This window comes from Ranitomeya variabilis, chromosome 2, assembly GCF_051348905.1.
Source record: "Ranitomeya variabilis isolate aRanVar5 chromosome 2, aRanVar5.hap1, whole genome shotgun sequence".
In the NCBI taxonomy this organism is placed as follows: domain Eukaryota; kingdom Metazoa; phylum Chordata; class Amphibia; order Anura; family Dendrobatidae; genus Ranitomeya; species Ranitomeya variabilis.
This window is the reverse complement of record NC_135233.1, coordinates 16,129,623-16,155,461: the sequence shown is the minus strand read 5'-3', so window position 1 is coordinate 16,155,461 and position 25,839 is coordinate 16,129,623. Positions and strand designations below refer to the sequence as shown.

At 46.5% G+C, this 25,839-nt stretch overlaps 1 protein-coding gene across 6 annotated transcripts in view; it reads right to left on the bottom strand.

Moving 5' to 3' along the window:
• Window positions 1–25,839, bottom strand: part of DAAM2 (dishevelled associated activator of morphogenesis 2) — a 281,131-nt gene that overhangs the window by 181,803 nt on the left and 73,489 nt on the right. For all 6 annotated transcript variants that reach the window (XM_077282013.1, XM_077282018.1, XM_077282017.1 and 3 more), the window contains exon 2: window positions 1,094–1,296. In XM_077282013.1, coding sequence (XP_077138128.1) covers window positions 1,094–1,270 — 177 coding nt within the window. In that variant the 5' untranslated portion in view covers window positions 1,271–1,296. The remainder of the gene's footprint in view (window positions 1–1,093; window positions 1,297–25,839) is intronic.

The window sequence follows — 25,839 nt, the reverse complement described above, 5'->3', positions numbered from 1 at the left end:
ACTGCCAACGAGGAGCCGCCAGGGAGCGCACTGCCAACGAGGAGCCACCAAAGAGAGCACTGCCAACGAGGAGCCACCAGGGAGCACACTGCCAATGAGGAGCCGCCAGGGAGCGCACTGCCACAGAGGAGCCGCCAGGGAGCACATTGCCAATGAGGAGCCGCCCCGGAGCACACTGCCACGGAGGAACCGCCAGGGAGCGCACTGCCAATGAGGAACCGCCAGGGAGCGCACTGCCACGGAGGAGCCGCCAGGGAGCGCACTGCCACGGAGGAGCCGCCAGGGAGCGCACTGCCAACGAGGAGGCGCCAGGGAGCGCACTGACAATGAGGAGCCGCCAGGGAGCGCACTGCCAACAAAAAGCCACCAAAGAGAGCACTGCCAACGAGGAGCCACCAGGGAGCACACTGCCAATGAGGAGCCGCCAGGGAGCGCACTGCCACAGAGGAGCCGCCAGGGAGCGCACTGCCATGGAGGAGCCACCAGGGAGCGCACTGCCATGGAGGAGCCGCCAGGGAGCGCACTGCCAACAAGGAGCCACCAAAGAGAGCACTGCCAACGAGGAGCCACCAGGGAGCACACTGCCAATGAGGAGCCGCCAGGGAGCGCACTGCCACAGAGGAGCCGCCAAGGAGCGCACTGCCATGGAGGAGCCACCAGGGAGCGCACTGCCACGGAGGAGCCACCAGGGAGCACACTGCCATGGAGGAGCTGCCAGGGAGTGCACTGCCACAGAGGAGCCGCCAGGGAGCACACTGCCACGGAGGAGCCACCAAGGAGCACACTTCCACGGAGGAGTCACCAAGGAGGAGACGCCATGGAGAGAAAGGAAGGGCTGGAAAACAAATGTGAAACAGAAAACATGCCCCTTATTGTTCCCTGTTCCGAGGAAAGTATCTGACATGTGAACAGCTCCATAGACTGTAATAGGGACAAGTGCTATCTGCGAAAAAAAAACACAAACGTGAAAAACTGATCCAGAAATCAAATGTGAGGAGAAGCGGAGCGCCAAGTAAATGGCGGAATACTAGCTGCCATAGCGCCGCACACATTCACCGCCTGTCACCACACAACCGCACCCTCAGCCACTTACCACCAGCTCGGAGAAGCGGGCGTTCAGCTCCTCCGGGGACGGGATCGGCCCTGAGAACTCCAGGAACTGCAGCGGATTATTGTCCTTCAGGTTAATTTCCGGGTGTTCGCTGCTCCCAAAGCAGCAGAGGAAACCCAAGGCGTGACGACTCCTCTTGCGGAGAGCCATGGTCGTCATGTACGGTGCTATCTGCTGATCATGATCTGCGGGGAGAACAGATAACGGAGACAAGTGAGACCCTCAGTCAGCGATAACCGCCCATACATATATATATATACTCCATCATGGTGTTACATAGTGTCGGACTGCGGTGGTAAGGGCCCACCAGTAACATTGATTGGGGGGGCACATTTCATTACACGACCCTCGTCCACAAATTTACCTGCATCTCTATATAATAATAAACTGGGCAGTTTGGTTAATGAATGATGAGATGCTGCTTTATTTCTGTACAGAGCGAATCAAGTGAATTATGCCAAGCACTGCCCATACAGTGGGGTGGGGGGCCCAGATCTGCACTGGGGCCCACCGGGGGATTGCCCCGTTACCCTATGCGCCAGTCTGAGCCGGCATATGATCCAAGGCTTCCTCCAAAGTCCTTCTGTCAGTCCAAGCTCCATTGCACAAGGCTGACTGATCTGCACAGTGGTGTGATACCAGCGGGAATCCACGTCTCAGCAGTGCTCTGCGTCATGGGGCAGCATTGTGAATGCAGCTCTGGATGCAACTGGAGGAAAAGTCACATATCACTGGGGCCCAAGGTGTCCGGGGGGCCACATCCACCTCCAAACAGATGAAATTGGGCATTACAACCAGTTATTTATGTGGACAAATCACAAGTGAAATCCCCATGACAGTCACCACGGATACGTCACCAATACTGGGGTCAGTCGTCTCCATCCAATACTATAGGTGCAAATATTCATATATTGGCCGCCATCAATCGCTCCTCTCAGTATTGAGCCCAGCAGGCTGCACAGGTCCGAGCTCTTCATACACTCAGTAACAAAGGGTTCCGTAATAACATCAATGATCAGAGTAATTCTGTGATATTTTCTATGCAATAATTCAAACACAAAACATCTCAGATGAGAGAGGACAGCAGTGATCAGGAGCCCCAGAGCGCAGAGCACTTCACCTCCTGACACACAGGGGGCAGTGTGGAGTCACCGTCCCCCGATTCCCGCTGTCCCAGTATAACGCCTCTGATGTGGCATCAGATCTGCAGCTGTAATTCATACAATATGTGCAGAAAACAACGGCTCTATCATAAGACGAGGCGGAGAATCTCCAGGATCACTGAACTCAACAGGAAGAAGTACGACTATTAATAGGACAAGAAAAAGCTGCAAATAATCAAAACTATGAAGATTCTTCCAACATCAGGAAAAATAAACAAGTTAAAAATATAATTTTCTACCAACTTCAACAAGAAAACAAGTAATAAAAATACTGAGATGTGATAACTGTACCATTAAGAGTTAAATGTCCAGTGCAAAATGGCAAAAACGTAGCTGCATTATATACAAAGTAACAGTAAAATTGGCGGAAGGCCCAGAGTTATTCACAGAGCGGAGACCATTCAGCTGTTGTATCTGACAAAGAAACTAAATATCAACACTAATGCTTACTACAATAATAGTGTCCCCAAAGTATAATAATAACACAACGGCTATTACACTGCTACTATATGTAAGAATATAACTACTATAATACTGCCCCTATGTACAATAATATAACTACTATAATACTGCCCCTATGTACAAGAATATAACTACTATAATACTGCCCCTATGTACAAGAATATAACTACTATAATACTGCCCCTATGTACAAGAATATAACTACTATAATACTGCCCCTATGTACAAGAATATAACTACTATAATACTGCCCCTATGTACAAGAATATAACTACTATAATACTGCCCCTATGTACAAGAATATAACTACTATAATACTGCTCCTATGTACAAGAATATAACTACTATAATACTGTCCCCTATGTACAAGAATATAATTACTATAATACTGCCTCCTATGTACAGGAATATAACTACTATAATACTGCTCCTACATGCAAGAATATAACTACTATAATACTGCTCCTATGTACAAGAATATAACTACTATAATACTGCCCCTATGTACAAGAATATAACTACTATAATACTACCCCTATGTACAAGAATATAACTACTATAATACTGCCCCTATGTACAAGAATATAACTACTATAATACTGCCCCTATGTACAAGAATATAACTACTATAATACTGCCTCCTATGTACAGGAATATAACTACTATAATACTGCTCCTACATGCAAGAATATAACTACTATAATACTGCTCCTATGTACAAGAATATAACTACTATAATACTGCCCCTATGTACAAGAATATAACTACTATAATACTGCCCCTATGTACAAGAATATAACTACTATAATACTGCCCCTATTAACAAGAATATAACTACTATAATACTGCTCCTATGTACAAGAATATAACTACTATAATACTGCCCCTATGTACAAGAATATAACTACTATAATACTGCCCCCTATGTACCAGAATATAACTACTATAATACTGCCGCTATGTACAAGAATATAACTACTATAATACTGCTCCTATGTACAAGAATATAACTACTATAATACTGCCCCTATGTACAAGAATATAACTACTATAATACTGCTCCGTATGTACAAGAATATAACTACTATAATACTGCTCCTATGTACAAGAATATAACTACTATAATACTGCCCCTATGTACAAGAATATAACTACTATAATATTGCTCCTATGTACAAGAATATAACTACTATAATACTGCTCCTATGTACAAGAATATAACTACTATAATACTGCTCCGTATGTACAAGAATATAGCTACTATAATACTGCCCCTATATACAAGAATATAACTACTATAATACTGCTCCTATGTACAAGAATATAACTACTATAATACTGCCCCGATGTACAAGAATATAACTGCTATAATACTGCTCCCTATGTAAAAGTATATAACTACTATAATACTGCTCCTACATACAAGAATATAACTACTATAATACTGCCCCTATGTACAGAAATATAACTACTATAATACTGCCCCTATGTACAAGAATATAACTACTATAATACTGCCCCTATGTACAAGAATATAACTACTATAATACTGCTCCTATGTACAAGAATATAACTACTATAATACTGCCCTCTATGTACAGGAATATAACTACTATAATACTGCCCATATGTACAGGAATATAACTACTATAATACTGCTCCTATGTACAAGAATATAACTACTATAATACTGCCCCTATGTACAAGAATATAACTACTATAATACTGCTCCTATGTACAAGAATATAACTACTGTAATACTGCCCCTATGTACAAGAATATAACTACTATAATACTGCCCCTATGTACAAGAATATAACTAATATAATACTGCTCCGTATGTACAAGAATATAACTACTATAATACTGCTCCTATGTACAAGAATATAACTACTATAATACTGCTCCTATGTACAAGAATATAACTACTATAATACTGCTCCTATGTACAAGAATATAACTACTATAATACTGCCCGTATGTACAGGAATATAACTACTATAATACTGCCCGTATGTACAGGAATATAACTACTATAATACTGCTCCTATGTACAAGAATATAACTACTATAATACTGCTCCTATGTACAAGAATATAACTACTATAATACTGCCCGTATGTACAGGAATATAACTACTATAATACTGCCCGTATGTACAGGAATATAACTACTATAATACTGCTCCTATGTACAAGAATATAACTACTATAATACTGCTCCTATGTACAAGAATATAACTACTATAATACTGCTCCTATGTACAAGAATATAACTACTATAATACTGCCCGTATGTACAGAAATATAACTACTATAATACTGCTCCTATGTACAAGTATATAACTACTATAATACTGCCCCCTATGTACAAGAATATAACTACTATAATACTGCCCCTATGTACAAGAATATAACTACTATAATACTGCCCCTATGTACAAGAATATAACTACTATAATACTGCTCCTATGTACAAGAATATAACTACTATAATACTGCCCGTATGTACAGAAATATAACTACTATAATACTGCTCCTATGTACAAGTATATAACTACTATAATACTGCCCCCTATGTACAAGAATATAACTACTATAATACTGCCCCTATGTACAAGAATATAACTACAATAATACTGCCCCTATGTACAAGAATATAACTACTATAATACTGCTCCTATGTACAAGAATATAACTACTATAATACTGCCCTCTATGTACAGGAATATAACTACTATAATACTGCCCATATGTACAGGAATATAACTACTATAATACTGCTCCTATGTACAAGAATATAACTACTATAATACTGCCCCTATGTACAAGAATATAACTACTATAATACTGCTCCTATGTACAAGAATATAACTACTGTAATACTGCCCCTATGTACAAGAATATAACTACTATAATACTGCCCCTATGTACAAGAATATAACTAATATAATACTGCTCCGTATGTACAAGAATATAACTACTATAATACTGCTCCTATGTACAAGAATATAACTACTATAATACTGCTCCTATGTACAAGAATATAACTACTATAATACTGCTCCTATGTACAAGAATATAACTACTATAATACTGCCCGTATGTACAGGAATATAACTACTATAATACTGCCCGTATGTACAGGAATATAACTACTATAATACTGCTCCTATGTACAAGAATATAATTACTATAATACTGCTCCTATGTACAAGAATATAACTACTATAATACTGCCCGTATGTACAGGAATATAACTACTATAATACTGCCCGTATGTACAGGAATATAACTACTATAATACTGCTCCTATGTACAAGAATATAACTACTATAATACTGCTCCTATGTACAAGAATACAACTACTATAATACTGCTCCTATGTACAAGAATATAACTACTATAATACTGCCCCTATGTACAGGAATATAACTATAATACAGCTCCTCTGTAATGATTAGTAGACGATTAGTTATTTTCACACTGTGCGCTTTCTTCGGAGATATGTGGATGGAAGGTGAAGTGTCTTATTTCGTGGCTCGGGGCTGTCTTGCTCGGCTGGAGGTAATCACTGGGAATATTTTTTGACAGTTCGATTGACTTAATTGGACTCTGTTACTACATGGAAACGTTGTAACTTCATTTCCTCGCATTCCTGTGATCTTCGCTCCCGTCAGATCAGCATTTATGTGAAGAGACTTTTTCCGTATCAGTAGTTACAATGTTTAAATCGCACTTGTCATGTTTGCGTTTTTCGGAGCTTTCCTGTAAGGTAATTTAATATTTTGTTTAATTGCTGGTGTCTCTTTATATAAGTAACAAATGCTGGAAGAATGGGGATTCTTAAGATGAGCAGTCCGGACTCCCAGCTCATACACTGTAACAAATCCTCAGCGGTGAGATTATTAGTTGAAGAAAGATTTTCACTAATTGGAGGGATTTTTTATGACCGAACACTGATGACGTCTCCTAGGGCCAAGTTCACACGTGGCAGATTATTCCACCACAAATCCACGTGTATCCTACAGACATTCCTGCTGCTAAATTCCACAGTGGATTTTACCTGCGCCAATCAGCCGTGAATCCACAGCGTTTCCAGTCCATTTGGACCTTCAGATCGAAACTTTTTCATGTAGATTTAGAAACTGTAGCTAAATCCAGACCTGCAGAGAAGTGCGGCTTCTTTGTTGGGATGAGATGATGTCAGTGACATTTTCCTCGCTCGGTTCTGTAAACAGCCTCCGAATTCATGTCTGACATTTACACAATCTCTTAAAGGGCTGCTTAGCATAATGGGTCCACAACCACGTGCATCCCACAACCATCTGCGGCAGGCATTACAAATCACTCACAGAGCGCAGTGAATCCTGGGATCGCTGTAATCACAAGGATCTAAGTCAATAATTATTATTATTATACATTTATATAGCGCCATCTATTCCATGTCGATAAGCGATATAAGCGATTACCTATCCGTGTACTGACATAGCAACTAATGTAACTCCCACTGCACCAGGGGCCTAACAGAATCTGGAGGAGCGGAGGCGGCTTTGTTTCGTGATGCAATGGCTACTATGCCAGAAGTTTAGGGGGGTACTGCTCCTGATGGTGGAGACCACCCAACAGGCAAGGTGATAAACAGGCCAGGCAATGCTCCCTGGGAAAAGGTATGCAAATTAGTTATTATCCAGGACAAAGGAAGCTGATGCTAAAGTGCCACTTAAAGGAGGAGGCTTATAAGTCAATGATGCTTTAAATAGGTTTGTTCTATTAGGCCGAAAAGAGGATACATCCATCCACCAGCAGCAGTATCTCCTCCAAAAAGAAGAGACGACCATCCACAGGCAGCTGTATCCCCTCCAAAAGGAAGAGACTCTCATCCACAGACAGCTGTATCTCCTCCAAAAGGAAGAGACTCACATCCACAGGCAGCTGTATCTCCTCCAAAAGGAAGAGGCCCACATCCACAGGCAGCTGTATCCCCTCCAAAAGGAAGAGACTCGCATCCACAGGCAGCTGTATCTCCTCCAAAAGGAAGAGACTCACATCCACAGGCAGCTGTATCTCTCCAAAAGGAAGAGACTCACATCCACAGGCAGCTGTTTCTCCTCCAAAAGGAAGAGACTCACATCCATCCACAGGCAGCTGTATCTCCTCCAAAAGGAAGAGACTAACATCCACAGGCAGCTGTATCTCTCCAAAAGGAAGAGACTCACATCCACAGGCAGCTTTATCTCTCCAAAAGGAAGAGACCCACATCCACAGGCAGCTGTATCTCTCCAAAAGGAAGAGACTCACATCCACAGGCAGCTGTATCTCCTCCAAAAGGAAGAGACTCACATCCACAGGCAGCTGTATCTCTCCAAAAGGAAGAGACTCACATCCACAGGCAGCTGTATCTCCTCCAAAAGGAAGAGACTCACATCCACAGGCAGCTGTATCTCCTCCAAAAGGAAGAGACTCACATCCACAGGCAGCTGTATCTCTCCAAAAGGAAGAGACTCACATCCACAGGCAGCTGTATCTCCTCCAAAAGGAAGAGACCCACATCCACAGGCAGCTGTATCTCCTCCAAAAGGAAGAGACCCACATCCACAGACAGCTGTATCTCCTCCAAAAGGAAGAGACCCACATCCACAGGCAGCTGTATCTCCTCCAAAAGCATAAGACTCACATCCACAGGCAGCTGTATCTCCTCCAAAAGGAAGAGACCCACATCCACAGGCAGCTGTATCTCCTCCAAAAGGAAGAGACCCACATCCACAGGCAGCTGTATCTCCTCCAAAAGCATAAGACTCACATCCACAGGCAGCTGTATCTCCTCCAAAAGGAAGAGACCCACATCCACAGGCAGCTGTAAATGTAGCATTCTGTGCAGACTATGAGCTCAGTGACCTGACCTCACCTGGGTCTCCCCGTCCCCGGCTGAGCTCGCCCGTCTCCTCTCCACACCTGAGCGGCTGATGCTTTATTCTCACTGAGTCATCAGAGATTTCATACCCGGCTGATCCGGCCCTCAGAACACAATCCAAAATGACATTATCTCATCCCACAGCCCTGGAGATGGACTTGTAACCTCGAGATTGTTGATGTTTTTCAACAATTTTGGTTCTCTGGTCCTCGGACCGTTCTCGTCTCCTCTTTCTGTTCTCCATGCTTAGTGTGGCACACAGACAATGCAAAGATTTTGTGGATAGATAGAACATATACGTCTTTCCAACAAAAACAAATACATTGTTACTTCTTCTCTACTGTAAGTTCTGTAAAAGGAAATCTACATCTAAACAAAGGATCTTTTCAGATTTCAGCCTTGTGGGACTTTCACTGCCGCCACCGACACCTTCCATAAAATAGGATGAGGCCTATGACCAGACATGGCGGTAGACTTCTCCACGGCGTCTCATAAACACCTCCTAGCCTGAAGGGGTTAAGAAATATCTCGTCTTGCACGGTGTAATTCCCCTATGACAGCAGCGCTTACATGAGGTAAGACCACACGTCCCTCCAAGAACAATCATTTATTCAGCTCATACATTTCAATAACGCTCGCTCCGTGCCAGCGGCCGCACAGATGATTCATGGGAAATACTCAGCAGGATAAGATGCTCTGCAGCCATCAGGGGTGAAGTAACGCTGAAATCCTCTATACAAGACGAAATGTATCCGTGAGATAACCCTTCCATCTCTGACATCACAGGAGCAAACACTGAGCCTATACCTGGGGAGAACTTAAAGGGACAAAGCGCATCTCCCCCAAACATTAATGTGTACTAATACTCTGTCCAGCAATTATCACAGTCATTCTGCTATTTCTAGACAATGCTCAGTTTAAAAGTAATGACACATTATTCATTGAAACGTTGCAAAGTTTTATCTGCGGGCGCTGTTGCATTGATGTCTAGGGCAAATATGGGACAGTGGTTAAAGGTGGTATTGCATGTGAAAAAAAAAAAGATTCAAAGGAGATTATTTCCTGAAATTACAGATTGTCCATTTTTGTTTTTACACAAATCTCATCAATGTTCTCCCAACTGCTGATTTGGGGTATTTTATAGATTCTGTCACCTCCAGGCTTCCATAAGTAAAACTCAAACTTCCCTGCAGCTATGGGACACGCACAGGATAAGAAATATGACGTCACCTTGCAAACTCGATCCTAGTCACCTGTATTGGAGCTATGCCTTTAAGTGGCTATGAGAAACCATGCCTGCTATACCAGAGACTCTCTGCCCGCACAGCACAGACTCTGTGACTGTGCCCACTGTACAGCTGTGACTGTGCCCCCCCGTACATACAGCTCTGTGACTGTGCCCCCCGTACATGCAGCTGTGACTGTGCCCCCCCGTACATGCAGCTCTGTGACTGTGCCCACCGTACATGCAGCTCTGTGACTGTGCCCCCCGTACATGCAGCTCTGTGACTGTGCCCCCCGTACATGCAGCTCTGTGACTGTGCCCCCCCGTACATACAGCTCTGTGACTGTGCCCCCCGTACATGCAGCTGTGACTGTGCCCCCCCGTACATGCAGCTCTGTGACTGTGCCCCCCGTACATGCAGCTCTGTGACTGTGCCCCCCGTACATGCAGCTCTGTGACTGTGCCCCCCGTACATGCAGCTCTGTGACTGTGCCCCCCGTACAGGACCTTTACTCGCAGCCGCCGGGGGTTTTTGGGTTCCTGTGTGGTCCCACGGCTCAGGTTTGTGCATGAGAAGCTCAGTCCAGAGAAATTCTTCATGGATTCAGCAGCGTGAACCCCCCCAATGTTTATATACGAGACCCCATAATCTGCACATGATGTTGTTCTAGGCTGCTGGGCCGAACGCCATATGGGGGACGCGATTTATGGGGCTCGTGGGAGAATATTATAGAGGAATTAATGTCCCGATTTATCACCTCACCAGCAATTACCCATCTGGGCCTCAGATACATTGTATCCACACTGTAGCCAAGCAATATCTAATGTTTACATCTGTCCTGAGCTTAGGATTTATCACCGCAACCTGAAAACTGCGAAACATCAGGTGCAAAAGCGACTGATCGCCCCGAACCCCAGAGGAAACCTGCGTGATATGGCTCAGCTTCAGCTGAGATACAGAAGCTCAGCAGAGAGTACCACACAGGAGAGGATTAGATACCCTGCTCTGCTGGCAGTATCAAACAGGAGAGGATTAGATACATGGCTCAGCAGTCAGTATCACACAGCATAGGATCTGTATTGCTGTGGTAGCATCGTACGCAGTGAAGAGGCAGTGACCCACAAAGTTCCAACACAAAAGACTCTTTAATGTGTTTCTTCACAGCATTAAAGTCCAGTTCACATAAATGCATATAACTTCAGTGTATATTATCAGTGTTCAGTTCACACCAGTTCATAGCAATACATATCATATGGATTTAGATTTGCAGTCCCTAAACAGGCCAGACTTCCCTTGTCCAGTTTCCCTGGGCGACCGCACGCCATATTACAGTCTCCATACACATAGCCTCATATGTTGCAGACACTACACATACCAGTCCTCCTCTGACTAGTTCTCATGGGTGCCCTGCATCGCTGTATCACATTCTCTTTACTCACACAGCCGTACACAGCCCAGGATATCCTCCGGATAGCAGCCGGGCACCATATCCACCTGCTTGCAATCGGTACACATGCTAGTCCTCTTTTGGGCACAGTACATCCACCTCCGGGCACAGGACATCCACCTCCGGGCACAGGACTGTCCACATCCATGTCTTTCGGGCACGGGACTGTCCACATCTGTCTCCGGGCACAGGACATCCACCTCCGGGCACAGGACTTGTCCACATCCGAGACCAGTACCATGGACAACTTGCATCGCTGTGTATGCTGCGGGTGCCAGGCTATTCAGCTGCCATGGGTGCTGACTCTGCTGGCCTGTGCTTCCATGCACTCAGCCAGCGCTCTGCAGGCCTCTGCTCTGCACACCAGCACACACCAGACTGACAGTGAGGTGCACCTCACACACCTGACACACCCATCCCTCTTACTGCAGGGCTTTTAACACACACAAACCTGTGGTCTTCAGTTACATGGAAAACCCGGATCGGAAAACCGTGACTCCCATGCACACCTATGGACTTCATCCGTCTGCATGCACAACCTGAGCAGCACAAACAGCTCCCCCTAGCTGTAACAGAGGCCACAGTCTCACAGATTAGATACAGCTCAGCAGACAGTATCACACAGAAAAGGATTATAAACAGCTCAGCAGACAGTATCACACAGGATAGGATTAGATACACAGCTCAGCAGTCAGTATCACACAGGATAGGATTAGATACACAGCTCAGCAGACAGTATCACACAGGATAGGATTAGATACACAGCTCAGCAGTCAGTATCACACATGATACGATTAGATACACAGCTCAGCAGACAGTATCACACAGGATAGGATCAGATACCCGGCTCAGCAGGCAGTATCACACAGGAGAGGATTAGATACACAGCTCAGCACACAGTATCACACAGGATAGGATTAGATACACGGTTCAGCACACAGTATCACACAGGATAGGATTAGATACACAGTTTAGCAGACAGTATCACACAGGATAGGATTAGATACACGGCTCAGCAGTCAGTATCACACAGGATAGGATTAGATACACGGCTCAGCAGTAGGTATCAAACATGGTGATTAGATACTTTAGCCCTATGTGAATATTCCCCCAGACTGCAGTGCAGCGATTCCTGTAACCCTCTCCTTTCCAGCCGGCTCTTATATAGGGGTCCTGAATATAATGGCGGCTCCTCGGACTCCACATATCACAGTTAATGTTCTGTGTAATAATCCCTGATGGTGAAGATCCAGAGCCGCAGCCGGGGGAAACCTGTGCAGTGACCCTCAGTGCTGGGGGGACCACCATGACTGCTGAACACCTGCAGTCTGTAACCTGCTCATGGTCCTATAACACTCTCCTGCTTTATGGCCCTATGTCCCAGGGGCCCATCCGCCATGTGTGCAGACGTGGATGGCCCCTGACTGCTGCCTCTGTATGATTCCCACGCAGGGTATAATCTTATTACATAGGACAGAACCGAGCGAGACATTGTCCAGTATGGTCTCAGTGACATCACTGTCCTATGGTCCCGTCATAAAGGTCCTAGGAAATCTTAGACCTGGAGGCCGCGGTGCTGAGGGACGAGGACATAGAATATATCCGGGGGGCTGAGCCCTGTAACCAGACCTGTTCTCATCTATACCTGCAGGTGGTGAACCCCAGAAAGTTCTTCCATAGGGATACTGATGTGCTATCTCTCCATTATTTGCTGAGAGGGTTAATAATAGGATGATAGGGAACATCTACTGTTCCCTATTATCAGCCATTCTGGGATGGGAAGAAGACCAGGGGATGACAAACCATTGGTGCAACCTGTGGAACTGCGCAGGGGCCCAAGAGGTCAGGGGGCCACAACCACCTGCAGAGCAACGTCTGTCGGAGCCCGATAAAAGGGTGTATCCGATTCTAGCACAGGGGTGTCTTCTGTCTGTGCGGCCCCTGGGGAAGATGATCACGCTGTGATAAGAAAATCAAGGGGCTTCAACTTTTTTGAGCAAGGGGCATAGCCAACATGGATACCAATACCGGAGGTTGTACTTGCCAACACTGGAGGTTCTACTTGCCAATACTGGAGGTTGTAGTTGCAAATACTGGAGGTTGTAGTTGCAAATACTGGAGGTTGTAGTTGCCAATACTGGAGGTTGTAGTTGCCAATACTGGAGGTTATAGTTGCCAATACCGGAGGTTGTAGTTGCCAATTCTGAAGGTTGTACTTGCCAATACCGGAGGTTGTAGTTGCCAATTCTGAAGGTTGTACTTGCCAATACCGGAGGTTGTAGTTGCCAATTCTGAAGGTTGTACTTGCCAATACCGGAGGTTGTACTTGCCAATACTGGAGGTTGTACTTGCCAATACCGGAGGTTATACTTGCTAATACTGGAGGTTGTAGTTGCCAATTCTGGAGGTTGTACTTGCCAAAACCGGAGGTTGTACTTGCCAATTCTGGAGGTTGTACTTGCCAATTCTGGAGGTTGTACTTGCCAATACCGGAGGTTGTACTTGCCAATACCGGAGGTTGTACTTGCCAATACCGGAGGGTGTGCTTGCCAATACCGGAGGTTGTACTTGCCAATACCGGAGGTTGTACTTGCCAATACCGGAGGGTGTGCTTGCCAATACTGGAGGTTGTACTTGCCAATACTGGCGGTTGTAGTTGCCAATACTCCTGCATTTTCCAGGACTGCGCCACTTTTTGGAAGAATTCCCAGCAAATTGGGGATTTCCTGAGCCAAAAACGGTGTAGTGTAAAAAAGCTGGCACCAAGGAACCTTTCTCAGCGGTTATTGGGGGAATTCCTGGATAGGCCCCCGAGTAAGGGCCAGGAACAGTATATGGGCCCTTCATATCACATATAATGCACAATTCTGCCTGCTTTGGAGCTGGCTGTGGCCCCCTGACCTCTAGGGCCCCTATGTGGCTGCACAGGTTGCACCAGTGATGTGTGTGGCTTATGGTCATGGTGTCTCCACGCTTCGCAGGCAGGACACAAGCGTCACAGTCAGTCGGCAGCCGCCGCACTCGCCTATGTCACGCCACTGTGTGTTTTGCAGTCAACCTTGACATCTGCGCTCTAAGACTTAAGGAAAGTGCCGGTGACCCTCAGCTCCTGCATCAGGTTTCCAAATATTTAAACAGAGGGAAACCATTTGTCATTGTGAAACCAGAACCTCAGACCACGTGTGGAAGATGGCGGCAATGAAGACAAGACGTGGGGTCACTGCGGGCGACGAGGCCTCAGGAAATGAACCCGCGGTGCTGGGAAGGTTCCTGTACGGTGCACTGACCGCTCATGATTTACTGTGCGCAGCACTTGCGCAGAGGAAGCCATCAGAGACCTCAGCGGCCGCGCAGCGCACGTCATCAATCACTGCCCCAGGCTGTCCCCCATGGACATTAATGGAAGAGGATAAATGATAGGATTGGAGTCATAGACTCCGCACATTGCTTTAATATTCCAGAAAGTCTGATGATCCAGTGCTTCATTATGGCGCAATACACCTTGGTCATATTTATCACAATGGTCAAATTCCTGGGCAAACGAAAGCCCCGCTTCACTAATACTGGACGCCAAGATTGGTGACCTGTGCACGGCTAAGATGAGCCAAATTCATTAGTAGGGTCTGCGCCTCTTTAATTAATTTGTCGCATCTTTCAACTACCTGCGCGAACGCCATTAATGTGCTACAGTCGGAGGCCGGTGCGTGACTCTGCCGTATTAGCCTCTCTTTGTGGTGTGACGTGCTGAGCATGCCGGGTGCTCACCACGCCCCATCCCGCCCCATCCCGCCCCAGCGCAGTTCACTTTCCCAACACTTGGCGGTGCTGTACAGGACGGGTAACAACAAGCAATAAGTTGTAACATTTTGCACAATTTTGAGTTACACAAAAAGTTTGTGACATTTCAAGTCGTTTTATGCCCAAATTCAAACTGACTGATAACTCTGCCCCACTGCATCCTGCACGACTCTGGGCCTGAGCTTTATACAGCGCCTTGAAAAAGTATTCACACCCCGTAAACTTTTCCACATTTGTTCACGTTACACCTACAAGTTTCAATGTGTGAATTAGTGATGTGTAAAGGATATGATACAGAGTTTCTAAATATTTAAAAAAATATAAATCTGTTATTCCAACATTTATGTGTGTGGGTGTAAGGTGAAAAAATGTGGAAAAGTTCATGGGCATGAATACTGTACATACAGTTATATGAAAAAGTTTGGGCACCCCTAGTAATCTTAAGCTTAATGTTTTATAAAAATTGGTTTTTTTGCAACAGCTATTTCAGTTTCATATATCTAATAACTGTTGGACACAGTAATGTTTCTGCCTTGAAATGAGGTTTATGGTACTAACAGAAAATGTGCAATCTGCATTCAAACAAAATTTGACAGGTGCATAAGTATGGGCACCTCACCAGAAAAGTGACATTAATATTTAGTAAAAATAACAGCCTCTAGTCGCTTCCTGTAGCTTTTAATGAGTTCCTGGATGAAGGTATTTTTGACCATTCCTCTTAACAAAACAATTCCAGTTCAGTTAAGTTTGATGGTCGCCGAGCATGGACAGCCCTCTTCAAATGATCCAACAGATGTTCAATGATATTCAGGTCTAGGGACTGGGATGGCCATTCCAGAACAGTGTAATTGTTCCTCTGCATGAATGCCTGAGTAGATTTGGAGCGGTGTTTTGGATCATTGTCTTGCTGAAAGATCCATCCCCTGCGTAACTTCAACTTTGTCACTGATTCATGAACATTATTGTCAAGAATCTGCTGATACTGAGAGGAATCCATGCGTCCCTCAACTTTAACAAGATTCCCGTTGCCGGCATTGGCCACACAGCCCCAAAGCATGATGGAACCTCCACCAAATTTTACTGTGGGTAGCAAGTGTTTTTCTTGGAATGCTGTGGTTTTTTTGCTGCCATGCATAACACCTTTTTGTATGACCAAACAACTCAATCTTGGTTTCATCAGTCCACAGGACCTTCTTCCAAAAAGAAATTGGCTTCTCCAAATGTGCTTTTGCATACCTCAGCCGACTCTGTTTGTGGCGTGCTTGCAGAAACGGCTTCTTTCGCATCACTCTCCCATACAGCTTCTCCTTGTGCAAAGTGCGTTGTATAGTTGACCGATGCACAGTGACACCATCTGCAGCAAGTTGATGCTGCAGCTCTATGGAGGTGGTCTGAGGATTGTCCTTGACTGATCTCACCATTCTTCTTCTCTGCCTTTCTGATGTTTTTCTTGGCCTGCCACTTCTGGCCTTAACAAGAACTGTACCTGTGTTCTTCCATTTCCTTACTATGTTCCTCACAGTGGAAATTGACAGGTTAAATCTCTGAGACAGCTTTTTGTATCCTTCCCCTGAACAACTATGTTGAATAATCTTTGTTTTCAGATCATTTGACAGTTGTTTTGAGGAGCCCATGATGCCAGTCTTCAGAGGAGATTCAAACAGGAGAACAACTTGCAAGTGGCCACTTTAAGTAGCTTTTCTCATGATTGCATACACCTGGCTATGAAGTTCAAAGCTCAATGAGGTTACAAAACCAAAAAAAGTGCTTTAGTAAGTCAGTAAAAAGTAGGTAGGAGTATTTAAAACATGAAAATGATAAGGGTGCCCATACTTATGCACCTGTCAAATTTTGTTTGAATGCAGATTGCACATTTTCTGTTAGTACAATAAACCTCATTTCACGGCAGAAACATTACTGTGTCCAACAGTTATTAGATATATGAAACTGAAATAGCTGTTGCAAAAAAAACATTTTTATAAAACATTAAGATTAAGATTAATAGGGGTGCCCAAACTTTTTCATATAACTGTATGTATGCGTGTTAATATGTCCATATACTGTATATGTATACACACACACCGTATATATAGCGCCTCCTGTCTGTCACCAGGTGTTACCCGGCGTTGATGAGTTTTGCAACCTTTCTATTTTTACCCCCACAAGGTATTAATATCCATTTATTTTCACCCCGGTTTAACCTTTTCAGGCTTTAGAACTTCTGTCTGGGCTGAATATACCACAGTGGTCGCCATCATGGTCCTCGGCTCCGGATAACACAAATCCCTCCGACCCTGGCATCAGTAACTAATCCCCCGCCTCTCCCAAAATTCCTGCAACTGGGACTGCAATTGTGCAGATTTACGTTAAATGGGTGTGAACTGTCAGAATGGGTCCTACAATTTGGGACTGGGATGTCTCCAACACTTGGATCTGGGGTATATTTCCATAAATCTGTCCTGGTTAAGTGGCAATCCTACAGACAGAGGAACTCGGGGGGGCTATTTAACATCTATATTTCTGGGCAGACTCATTCCATAAACTCTGCACCGCATCCTCTCTGGGGGCGACATCCCCCACACTGGTCGGGACGCAGCGTCCCCCGAAACAGAAGTGACCAAAACTCCAGGACAAGCTGCTCCATATTTACACATTTGTAACAATGTAACACTGCGCTGCCCCCCTTGTCTGACAGAAGAGCCCAGATACCCCCAAGTCTCCTCCTCAGCCTCAGAGACCCCCCGATCATCAGGTTCATGGCTGGGGCAGGCTGGGAACACTGGTGGGGGGCCACAATAGCTGCAAACCTCCCCAATAAGTCACTTTTATGTCACCTGATTGATGGCGGCGTCTCAGAACTCACATAAAGGAATGAAAAAAAGATTTACGTCTCCTAAACCCCATCATCGCCCCACTATGTCCAGCTACACAATGGGGGACGCTGCGGCCCGGAGACACAGAGGCGAATATTCTGCGGGTGACAATCAGCGACTCACAAGACGCATCGTTACCGAGGAAAAACGAGAAATTTACATATAAAAACACAGAAATAAATTGTGGAAAAGGCGACGGAGAAACTGTCATGTCCTGATAACAATGGCCGCCCAGAGAGCGCCACAAGTGAAGAGTAATGTGATAACAGGCCGAGCAATGAGGCAAGGGGTCCTCAACTGTCAGCCCCCATTACCCTGCACCCGAGTGTCAGCGTCATTATCCTGTACCCCCAGTGTCAGCGTCATTATCCTGTACCCCGAGTGTCAGCGTCATTATCCTGTACCGCGAGTGTCAGCGTCATTATCCTGTACCCCGAGTGTCAGTGTCATTATCCTGTACCCCCAGTGTCAGTGTCATTATCCTGTACCCCCAGTGTCAGTGTCATTATCCTGTACCCCGAGTGTCAGTGTCATTATCCTGTACCCCCAGTGTCAGTGTCAATATCCTGTACCCCCAGTGTCAGTGTCATTATCCTGTACCCCCAGTGTCAGTGTCATTATCCTGTACCCCGAGTGTAAGTGTCATTATCCTGTACCCCGAGTGTCAGTGTCATTATCCTGTACCCCCAGTGTCAGTGTCATTATCCTGTACCCCCAGTGTCAGTGTCATTATCCTGTACCCCGAGTGTCAGTGTCATTATCCTGTACCCCGAGTGTCAGTGTCATTATCCTGTACCCCCAGTGTCATTATCCTGTACCCCCAGTGTTAGTGTCATTATCCTGTACCCCCAGTGTCAGTGTCATTATCCTGTACCCCCAGTGTCAGTGTCATTATCCTGTACCCCGAGAGTCAGTGTCATTATCCTGTACCCCCAGTGTCATTATCCTGTACCCCGAGTGTAAGTGTCATTATCCTGTACCCCGAGTGTCAGTGTCATTATCCTGTACCCCGAGTGTCATTATCCTGTACCCCGAGTGTCAGTGTCATTATCCTGTACCCCCAGTGTCAGTGTCATTATCCTGTACCCCCAGTGTCAGTGTCATTATCCTGTACCCCGAGTGTCAGTGTCATTATCCTGTACCCCGAGTGTCAGTGTCATTATCCTGTACCCCCAGTGTCATTATCCTGTACCCCCAGTGTTAGTGTCATTATCCTGTACCCCCAGTGTCAGTGTCATTATCCTGTACCCCCAGTGTCAGTGTCATTATCCTGTACCCCGAGAGTCAGTGTCATTATCCTGTACCCCCAGTGTCATTATCCTGTACCCCGAGTGTAAGTGTCATTATCCTGTACCCCGAGTGTCAGTGTCATTATCCTGTACCCCCAGTGTCATTATCCTGTACCCCGAGTGTAAGTGTCATTATCCTGTACCCCGAGTGTCAGTGTCATTATCCTGTACCCCCAGTGTCATTATCCTGTACCCCGAGTGTAAGTGTCATTATCCTGTACCCCGAGTGTCAGTGTCATTATCCTGTACCCCCAGTGTCATTATCCTGTACCCCGAGTGTAAGTGTCATTATCCTGTACCCCAGTGTCAGTGTCATTATCCTGTACCCCCAGTGTTAGTGTCATTATCCTGTACCCCCAGTGTCAGTGTCATTATCCTGTACCCCGAGTGTCAGTGTCATTATCCTGTACCCCGAGTGTCAGTGTCATTATCCTGTACCCCGAGTGTCAGTGTCATTATCCTGTACCCCCAGTGTCAGTGTCATTATCCTGTACCCCGAGTGTCAGTGTCATTATCCTGTACCCCGAGTGTCAGTGTCATTATCCTGTACCCCCAGTGTCAGTGTCATTATCCTGTACCCCCAGTGTCAGTGTCATTATCCTGTACCCCGAGTGTCAGTGTCATTATCCTGTACCCCGAGTGTCAGTGTCATTATCCTGTACCCCGAGTGTCAGTGTCATTATCCTGTACCCCCAGTGTCAGTGTCATTATCCTGTACCCCGAGTGTCAGTGTCATTATCCTGTACCCCGAGTGTCAGTGTCATTATCCTGTACCCCCAGTGTCAGTGTCATTATCCTGTACCCCCAGTGTCAGTGTCATTATCCTGTACCCCAGTGTCAGTGTCATTATCCTGTACCCCGAGTGTCAGTGTCATTATCCTGTACCCCCAGTGTCAGTGTCATTATCCTGTACCCCCAGTGTCAGTGTCACTATCCTGTACCCCCAGTGTCAGTGTCATTATCCTGTACCCCCAGTGTCAGCGTCATTATCCTGTACCCCCAGTGTCAGTGTCATTATCCTGTACCCCCAGTGTCAGCGTCATTATCCTGTACCCCCAGTGTCAGTGTCATTATCCTGTACCCCCAGTGTCCGTGTCATTATCCTGTACCCCCAGTGTCAGTGTCATTATCCTGTACCCCAGTGTCAGTGTCATTATCCTGTACCCCGAGTGTCAGTGTCATTATCCTGTACCCCCAGTGTCAGTGCCATTATCCTGTACCCCCAGTGTCGGTGTCATTATCCTGTACCCCCAGTGTCAGTGTCATTATCCTGTACCCCAGTGTCAGTGTCATTATCCTGTACCCCCAGTGTCAGTGTCATTATCCTGTACCCCGAGTGTCAGTGTCATTATCCTGTACCCCCAGTGTCAGTGTCATTATCCTGTACCCCCAGTGTCAGTGTCATTATCCTGTACCCCAGTGTCAGTGTCATTATCCTGTACCCCAGTGTCAGTGTCATTATCCTGTACCCCCAGTGTCAGTGTCATTATCCTGTACCCCGAGTGTCAGGGTCATTATCCTGTACCCCGAGTGTCAGCGTCATTATCCTGTACCCCCAGTGTCAGTGTCATTATCCTGTACCCCCAGTGTCAGTGTCATTATCCTGTACCCCCAGTGTCAGTGTCATTATCCTGTACCCCCAGTGTCAGTGTCATTATCCTGTACCCCCAGTGTCATTGTCATTATCCTGTACCCCCAGTGTCAGTGTCATTATCCTGTACCCCAGTGTCAGTGTCATTATCCTGTACCCCCAGTGTCAGTGTCATTATCCTGTACCCCCAGTGTCAGTGTCATTATCCTGTACCCCAGTGTCAGTGTCATTATCCTGTACCCCCAGTGTCAGTGTCATTATCCTGTACCCCCAGTGTCAGTGTCATTATCCTGTACCCCCAGTGTCAGTGTCATTATCCTGTACCCCGAGTGTCAGTGTCATTATCCTGTACCCCGAGTGTCAGCGTCATTATCCTGTACCCCGAGTGTCAGTGTCATTATCCTGTACCCCGAGTGTCAGTGTCATTATCCTGTACCCCGAGTGTCAGTGTCATTATCCTGTACCCCCAGTGTCAGTGTCATTATCCTGTACCCCCAGTGTCAGTGTCATTATCCTGTACCCCCAGTGTCAGTGTCATTATCCTGTACCCCGAGTGTCAGTGTCATTATCCTGTACCCCGAGTGTCAGTGTCATTATCCTGTACCCCCAGTGTCAGTGTCATTATCCTGTACCCCCAGTGTCAGTGTCATTATCCTGTACCCCGAGTGTCAGTGTCATTATCCTGTACCCCGAGTGTCATTATCCTGTACCCCCAGTGTCAGTGTCATTATCCTGTACCCCGAGTGTCATTATCCTGTACCCCGAGTGTCAGTGTCATTATCCTGTACCCCCAGTGTCAGTGTCATTATCCTGTACCCCGAGTGTCATTATCCTGTACCCCCAGTGTCAGTGTCATTATCCTGTACCCCGAGTGTCAGTGTCATTATCCTGTACCCCGAGTGTCAGTGTCATTATCCTGTACCCCCAGTGTCAGTGTCATTATCCTGTACCCCGAGTGTCAGTGTCATTATCCTGTACCCCCAGTGTCAGCGTCATTATCCTGTACCCCCAGTGTCAGTGACATTATCCTGTACCCCCAGTGTCATTATCCTGTACCCCGAGTGTCAGTGTCATTATCCTGTACCCCCAGTGTCAGTGTCATTATCCTGTACCCCGAGTGTCATTATCCTGTACCCCCAGTGTCAGTGTCATTATCCTGTACCCCGAGTGTCAGTGTCATTATCCTGTACCCCGAGTGTCATTATCCTGTACCCCCAGTGTCAGTGTCATTATCCTGTACCCCGAGTGTCAGTGTCATTATCCTGTACCCCGAGTGTCAGTGTCATTATCCTGCACCCCCAGTGTCAGCGTCATTATCCTGTACCCCCAGTGTCAGTGTCATTATTCTGTACCCCGAGTGTCATTATCCTGTACCCCGAGTGTCAGTGTCATTATCCTGTACCCCGAGTGTCAGTGTCATTATCCTGTACCCCCAGTGTCATTATCCTGTACCCCGAGTGTCATTATCCTGTACCCCGAGTGTCAGTGTCATTATCCTGTACCCCCAGTGTCATTATCCTGTACCCCCAGTGTCATTATCCTGTACCCCCAGTGTCAGCGTCATTATCCTGTACCCCCTGTGTCAGCGTCATTATCCTGTACCCCCAGTGTCAGTGTCATTATCCTGTACCCCCAGTGTCAGTGTCATTATCCTGTACCCCCAGTGTCAGTGTCATTATCCTGTACCCCCAGTGTCAGTGTCATTATCCTGTACCCCCAGTGTCAGTGTCATTATCCTGTACCCCGAGTGTCAGTGTCATTATCCTGTACCCCGAGTGTCAGTGTCATTATCCTGTACCCCGAGTGTCAGTGTCATTATCCTGTACCCCGAGTGTCATTATCCTGTACCCCGAGTGTCATTATCCTGTACCCCCAGTGTCAGTGTCATTATCCTGTACCCCGAGTGTCAGTGTCATTATCCTGTACCCCGAGTGTCAGTGTCATTATCCTGTACCCCGAGTGTCATTATCCTGTACCCCGAGTGTCATTATCCTGTACCCCGAGTGTCAGTGTCATTATCCTGTACCCCCAGTGTCAGTGTCATTATCCTGTACCCCGAGTGTCAGTGTCATTATCCTGTACCCCGAGTGTCAGTGTCATTATCCTGTACCCCCGAGTGTCAGTGTCATTATCCTGTACCCCCAGTGTCAGTGTCATTATCCTGTACCCCGAGTGTCAGTGTCATTATCCTGTACCCCCAGTGTCAGTGTCATTATCCTGTACCCCAGTGTCAGTGTCATTATCCTGTACCCCGAGTGTCAGTGTCATTATCCTGTACCCCGAGTGTCAGTGTCATTATCCTGTACCCCCAGTGTCAGTGTCATTATCCTGTACCCCGAGTGTCAGTGTCATTATCCTGTACCCCGAGTGTCAGTGTCATTATCCTGTACCCCGAGTGTCAGTGTCATTATCCTGTACCCCCAGTGTCAGTGTCATTATCCTGTACCCCCCAGTGTCAGGGTCATTATCCTGTACCCCGAGTGTCAGTGTCATTATCCTGTACCCCGAGTGTCAGTGTCACTATCCTGTACCCCGAGTGTCAGTGTCACTATCCTGTACCCCCAGTGTCAGTGTCATTATCCTGTACCCCGAGTGTCAGTGTCACTATCCTGTACCCCCAGTGTCAGTGTCATTATCCTGTACCCCCAGTGTCAGTGTCATTATCCTGTACCCCCAGTGTCAGTGTCATTATCCTGTACCCCGAGTGTCAGTGACATTATCCTGTACCCCCAGTGTCAGCGTCATTATCCTGTACCCCCAGTGTCAGTGTCATTATCCTGTACCCCGAGTGTCAGTGACATTATCCTGTACCCCCAGTGTCAGCGTCATTATCCTGTACCCCCAGTGTCAGTGACATTATCCTGTACCCCCAGTGTCAGTGTCATTATCCTGTACCCCCAGTGTCAGTGTCATTATCCTGTACCCCGAGTGTCAGTGTCATTATCCTGTACCCCCAGTGTCAGTGTCATTATCCTGTACCCCCAGTGTCAGTGTCATTATCCTGTACCCCGAGTGTCAGTGTCATTATCCTGTACCCCGAGTGTCAGTGTCATTATCCCGTACCCCGAGTGTCAGTGTCATTATCCTGTACCCCGAGTGTCAGTGTCATTATCCTGTACCCCCAGTGTCAGTGTCATTATCCTGTACCCCGAGTGTCAGTGTCATTATCCTGTACCCCCAGTGTCAGTGTCATTATCCTGTACCCCCAGTGTCAGTGTCATTATCCTGTACCCCAGTGTCAGTGTCATTATCCTGTACCCCCAGTGTCAGTGTCATTATCCTGTACCCCCAGTGTCAGTGTCATTATCCTGTACCCCGAGTGTCAGTGTCATTATCCTGTACCCCGAGTGTCAGCGTCATTATCCTGTACCCCCAGTGTCAGTGTCATTATCCTGTACCCCCAGTGTCAGTGTCATTATCCTGTACCCCGAGTGTCAGTGTCATTATCCTGTACCCCCAGTGTCAGTGTCATTATCCTGTACCCCCAGTGTCAGTGTCATTATCCTGTACCCCCAGTGTCAGTGTCATTATCCTGCACCCCCAGTGTCATTATCCTGTACCCCGAGTGTCAGTGTCATTATCCTGTACCCCCAGTGTCAGTGTCATTATCCTGTACCCCCAGTGTCAGTGTCATTATCCTGTACTCCCAGTGTCAGTGTCATTATCCTGTACCCCCAGTGTCAGTGTCATTATCCTGTACCCCCAGTGTCAGTGTCATTATCCTGTACCCCCAGTGTCAGTGTCATTATCCTGTACCCCCAGTGTCAGTGTCATTATCCTGTACCCCCAGTGTCAGTGACATTATCCTGTACCCCCAGTGTCAGTGTCATTATCCTGTACCCCCAGTGTCAGTGTCATTATCCTGTACCCCCAGTGTCAGTGTCATTATCCTGTACCCCGAGTGTCAGTGTCATTATCCTGTACCCCGAGTGTCAGTGACATTATCCTGTACCCCCAGTGTCAGTGTCATTATCCTGTACCCCCAGTGTCAGTGTCATTATCCTGTACCCCGAGTGTCAGTGTCATTATCCTGTACCCCGAGTGTCAGTGTCATTATCCTGTACCACGAGTGTCAGATTGTTCTTTAGATCACAGTTTCTCTGCATTACAATATCTTCACCATTTCCCTTCGCCTCCGTCACATTAATGACATAAATGGCCAATTATCACTCATGAATCACGTCTATGCATCGGTCACCCACAACCGCCGCACAAAGGACAATTCATTGCTGCCTTTTCTGCCTGATGAATAATGCAACTGTGGACAGTCTCCCATGTGATCCACCATCCAGATCTCCCACATAATCCGCCGTCCATATTTCCCATGTGATCCAGCATCTAGATATCCCACGTGATCCAACATCCAGTTCTCCCACATGATCCATCGTTCACATCTCCCATGTGATCCACCATCCAGATCTCCCATGTGATCCACCATCCAGTTCTCCCATGAGATCCATCATCCAGATCTCCCATGTGATCCATCATCCAGATCTGCCATGTGATCCACCATCCAGATTTCCCATGTGATCCACTGTTCAGATCTCCCATGTGATCCAGCATCTAGATATCTCGTGTGATCCATTGTCCAGATCTCCCACATGATCCATCATCCAGATCTCCCACGTCATCCATCATCCAGATCTCCCACGTGATCCATTGTCCAGATCTCCCACGTGATCCATCGTCCAGATCTCCCATATGATCCGCTGTGCCCATAGAGGGGTATTAAAGGAATTGAGAGTTATATCAGCACCAGCAGACACAGGACCCGGAGCGACCGATCACCAAGCAGCCAGTGTAATGTGACCAACCGAGTCCAGGGCCAGGACAGTGAGCAAAGCCGAGAGGCTCGTCCTCTGAAGTACTCTGTGCTGCTGGTCACTGCCCATCGGTAACTGTCAGCACATTGCTTTCCTGACATACTCTGTGCTGCTGGTCACTGCCCGTCGGTAACTGTCAGACC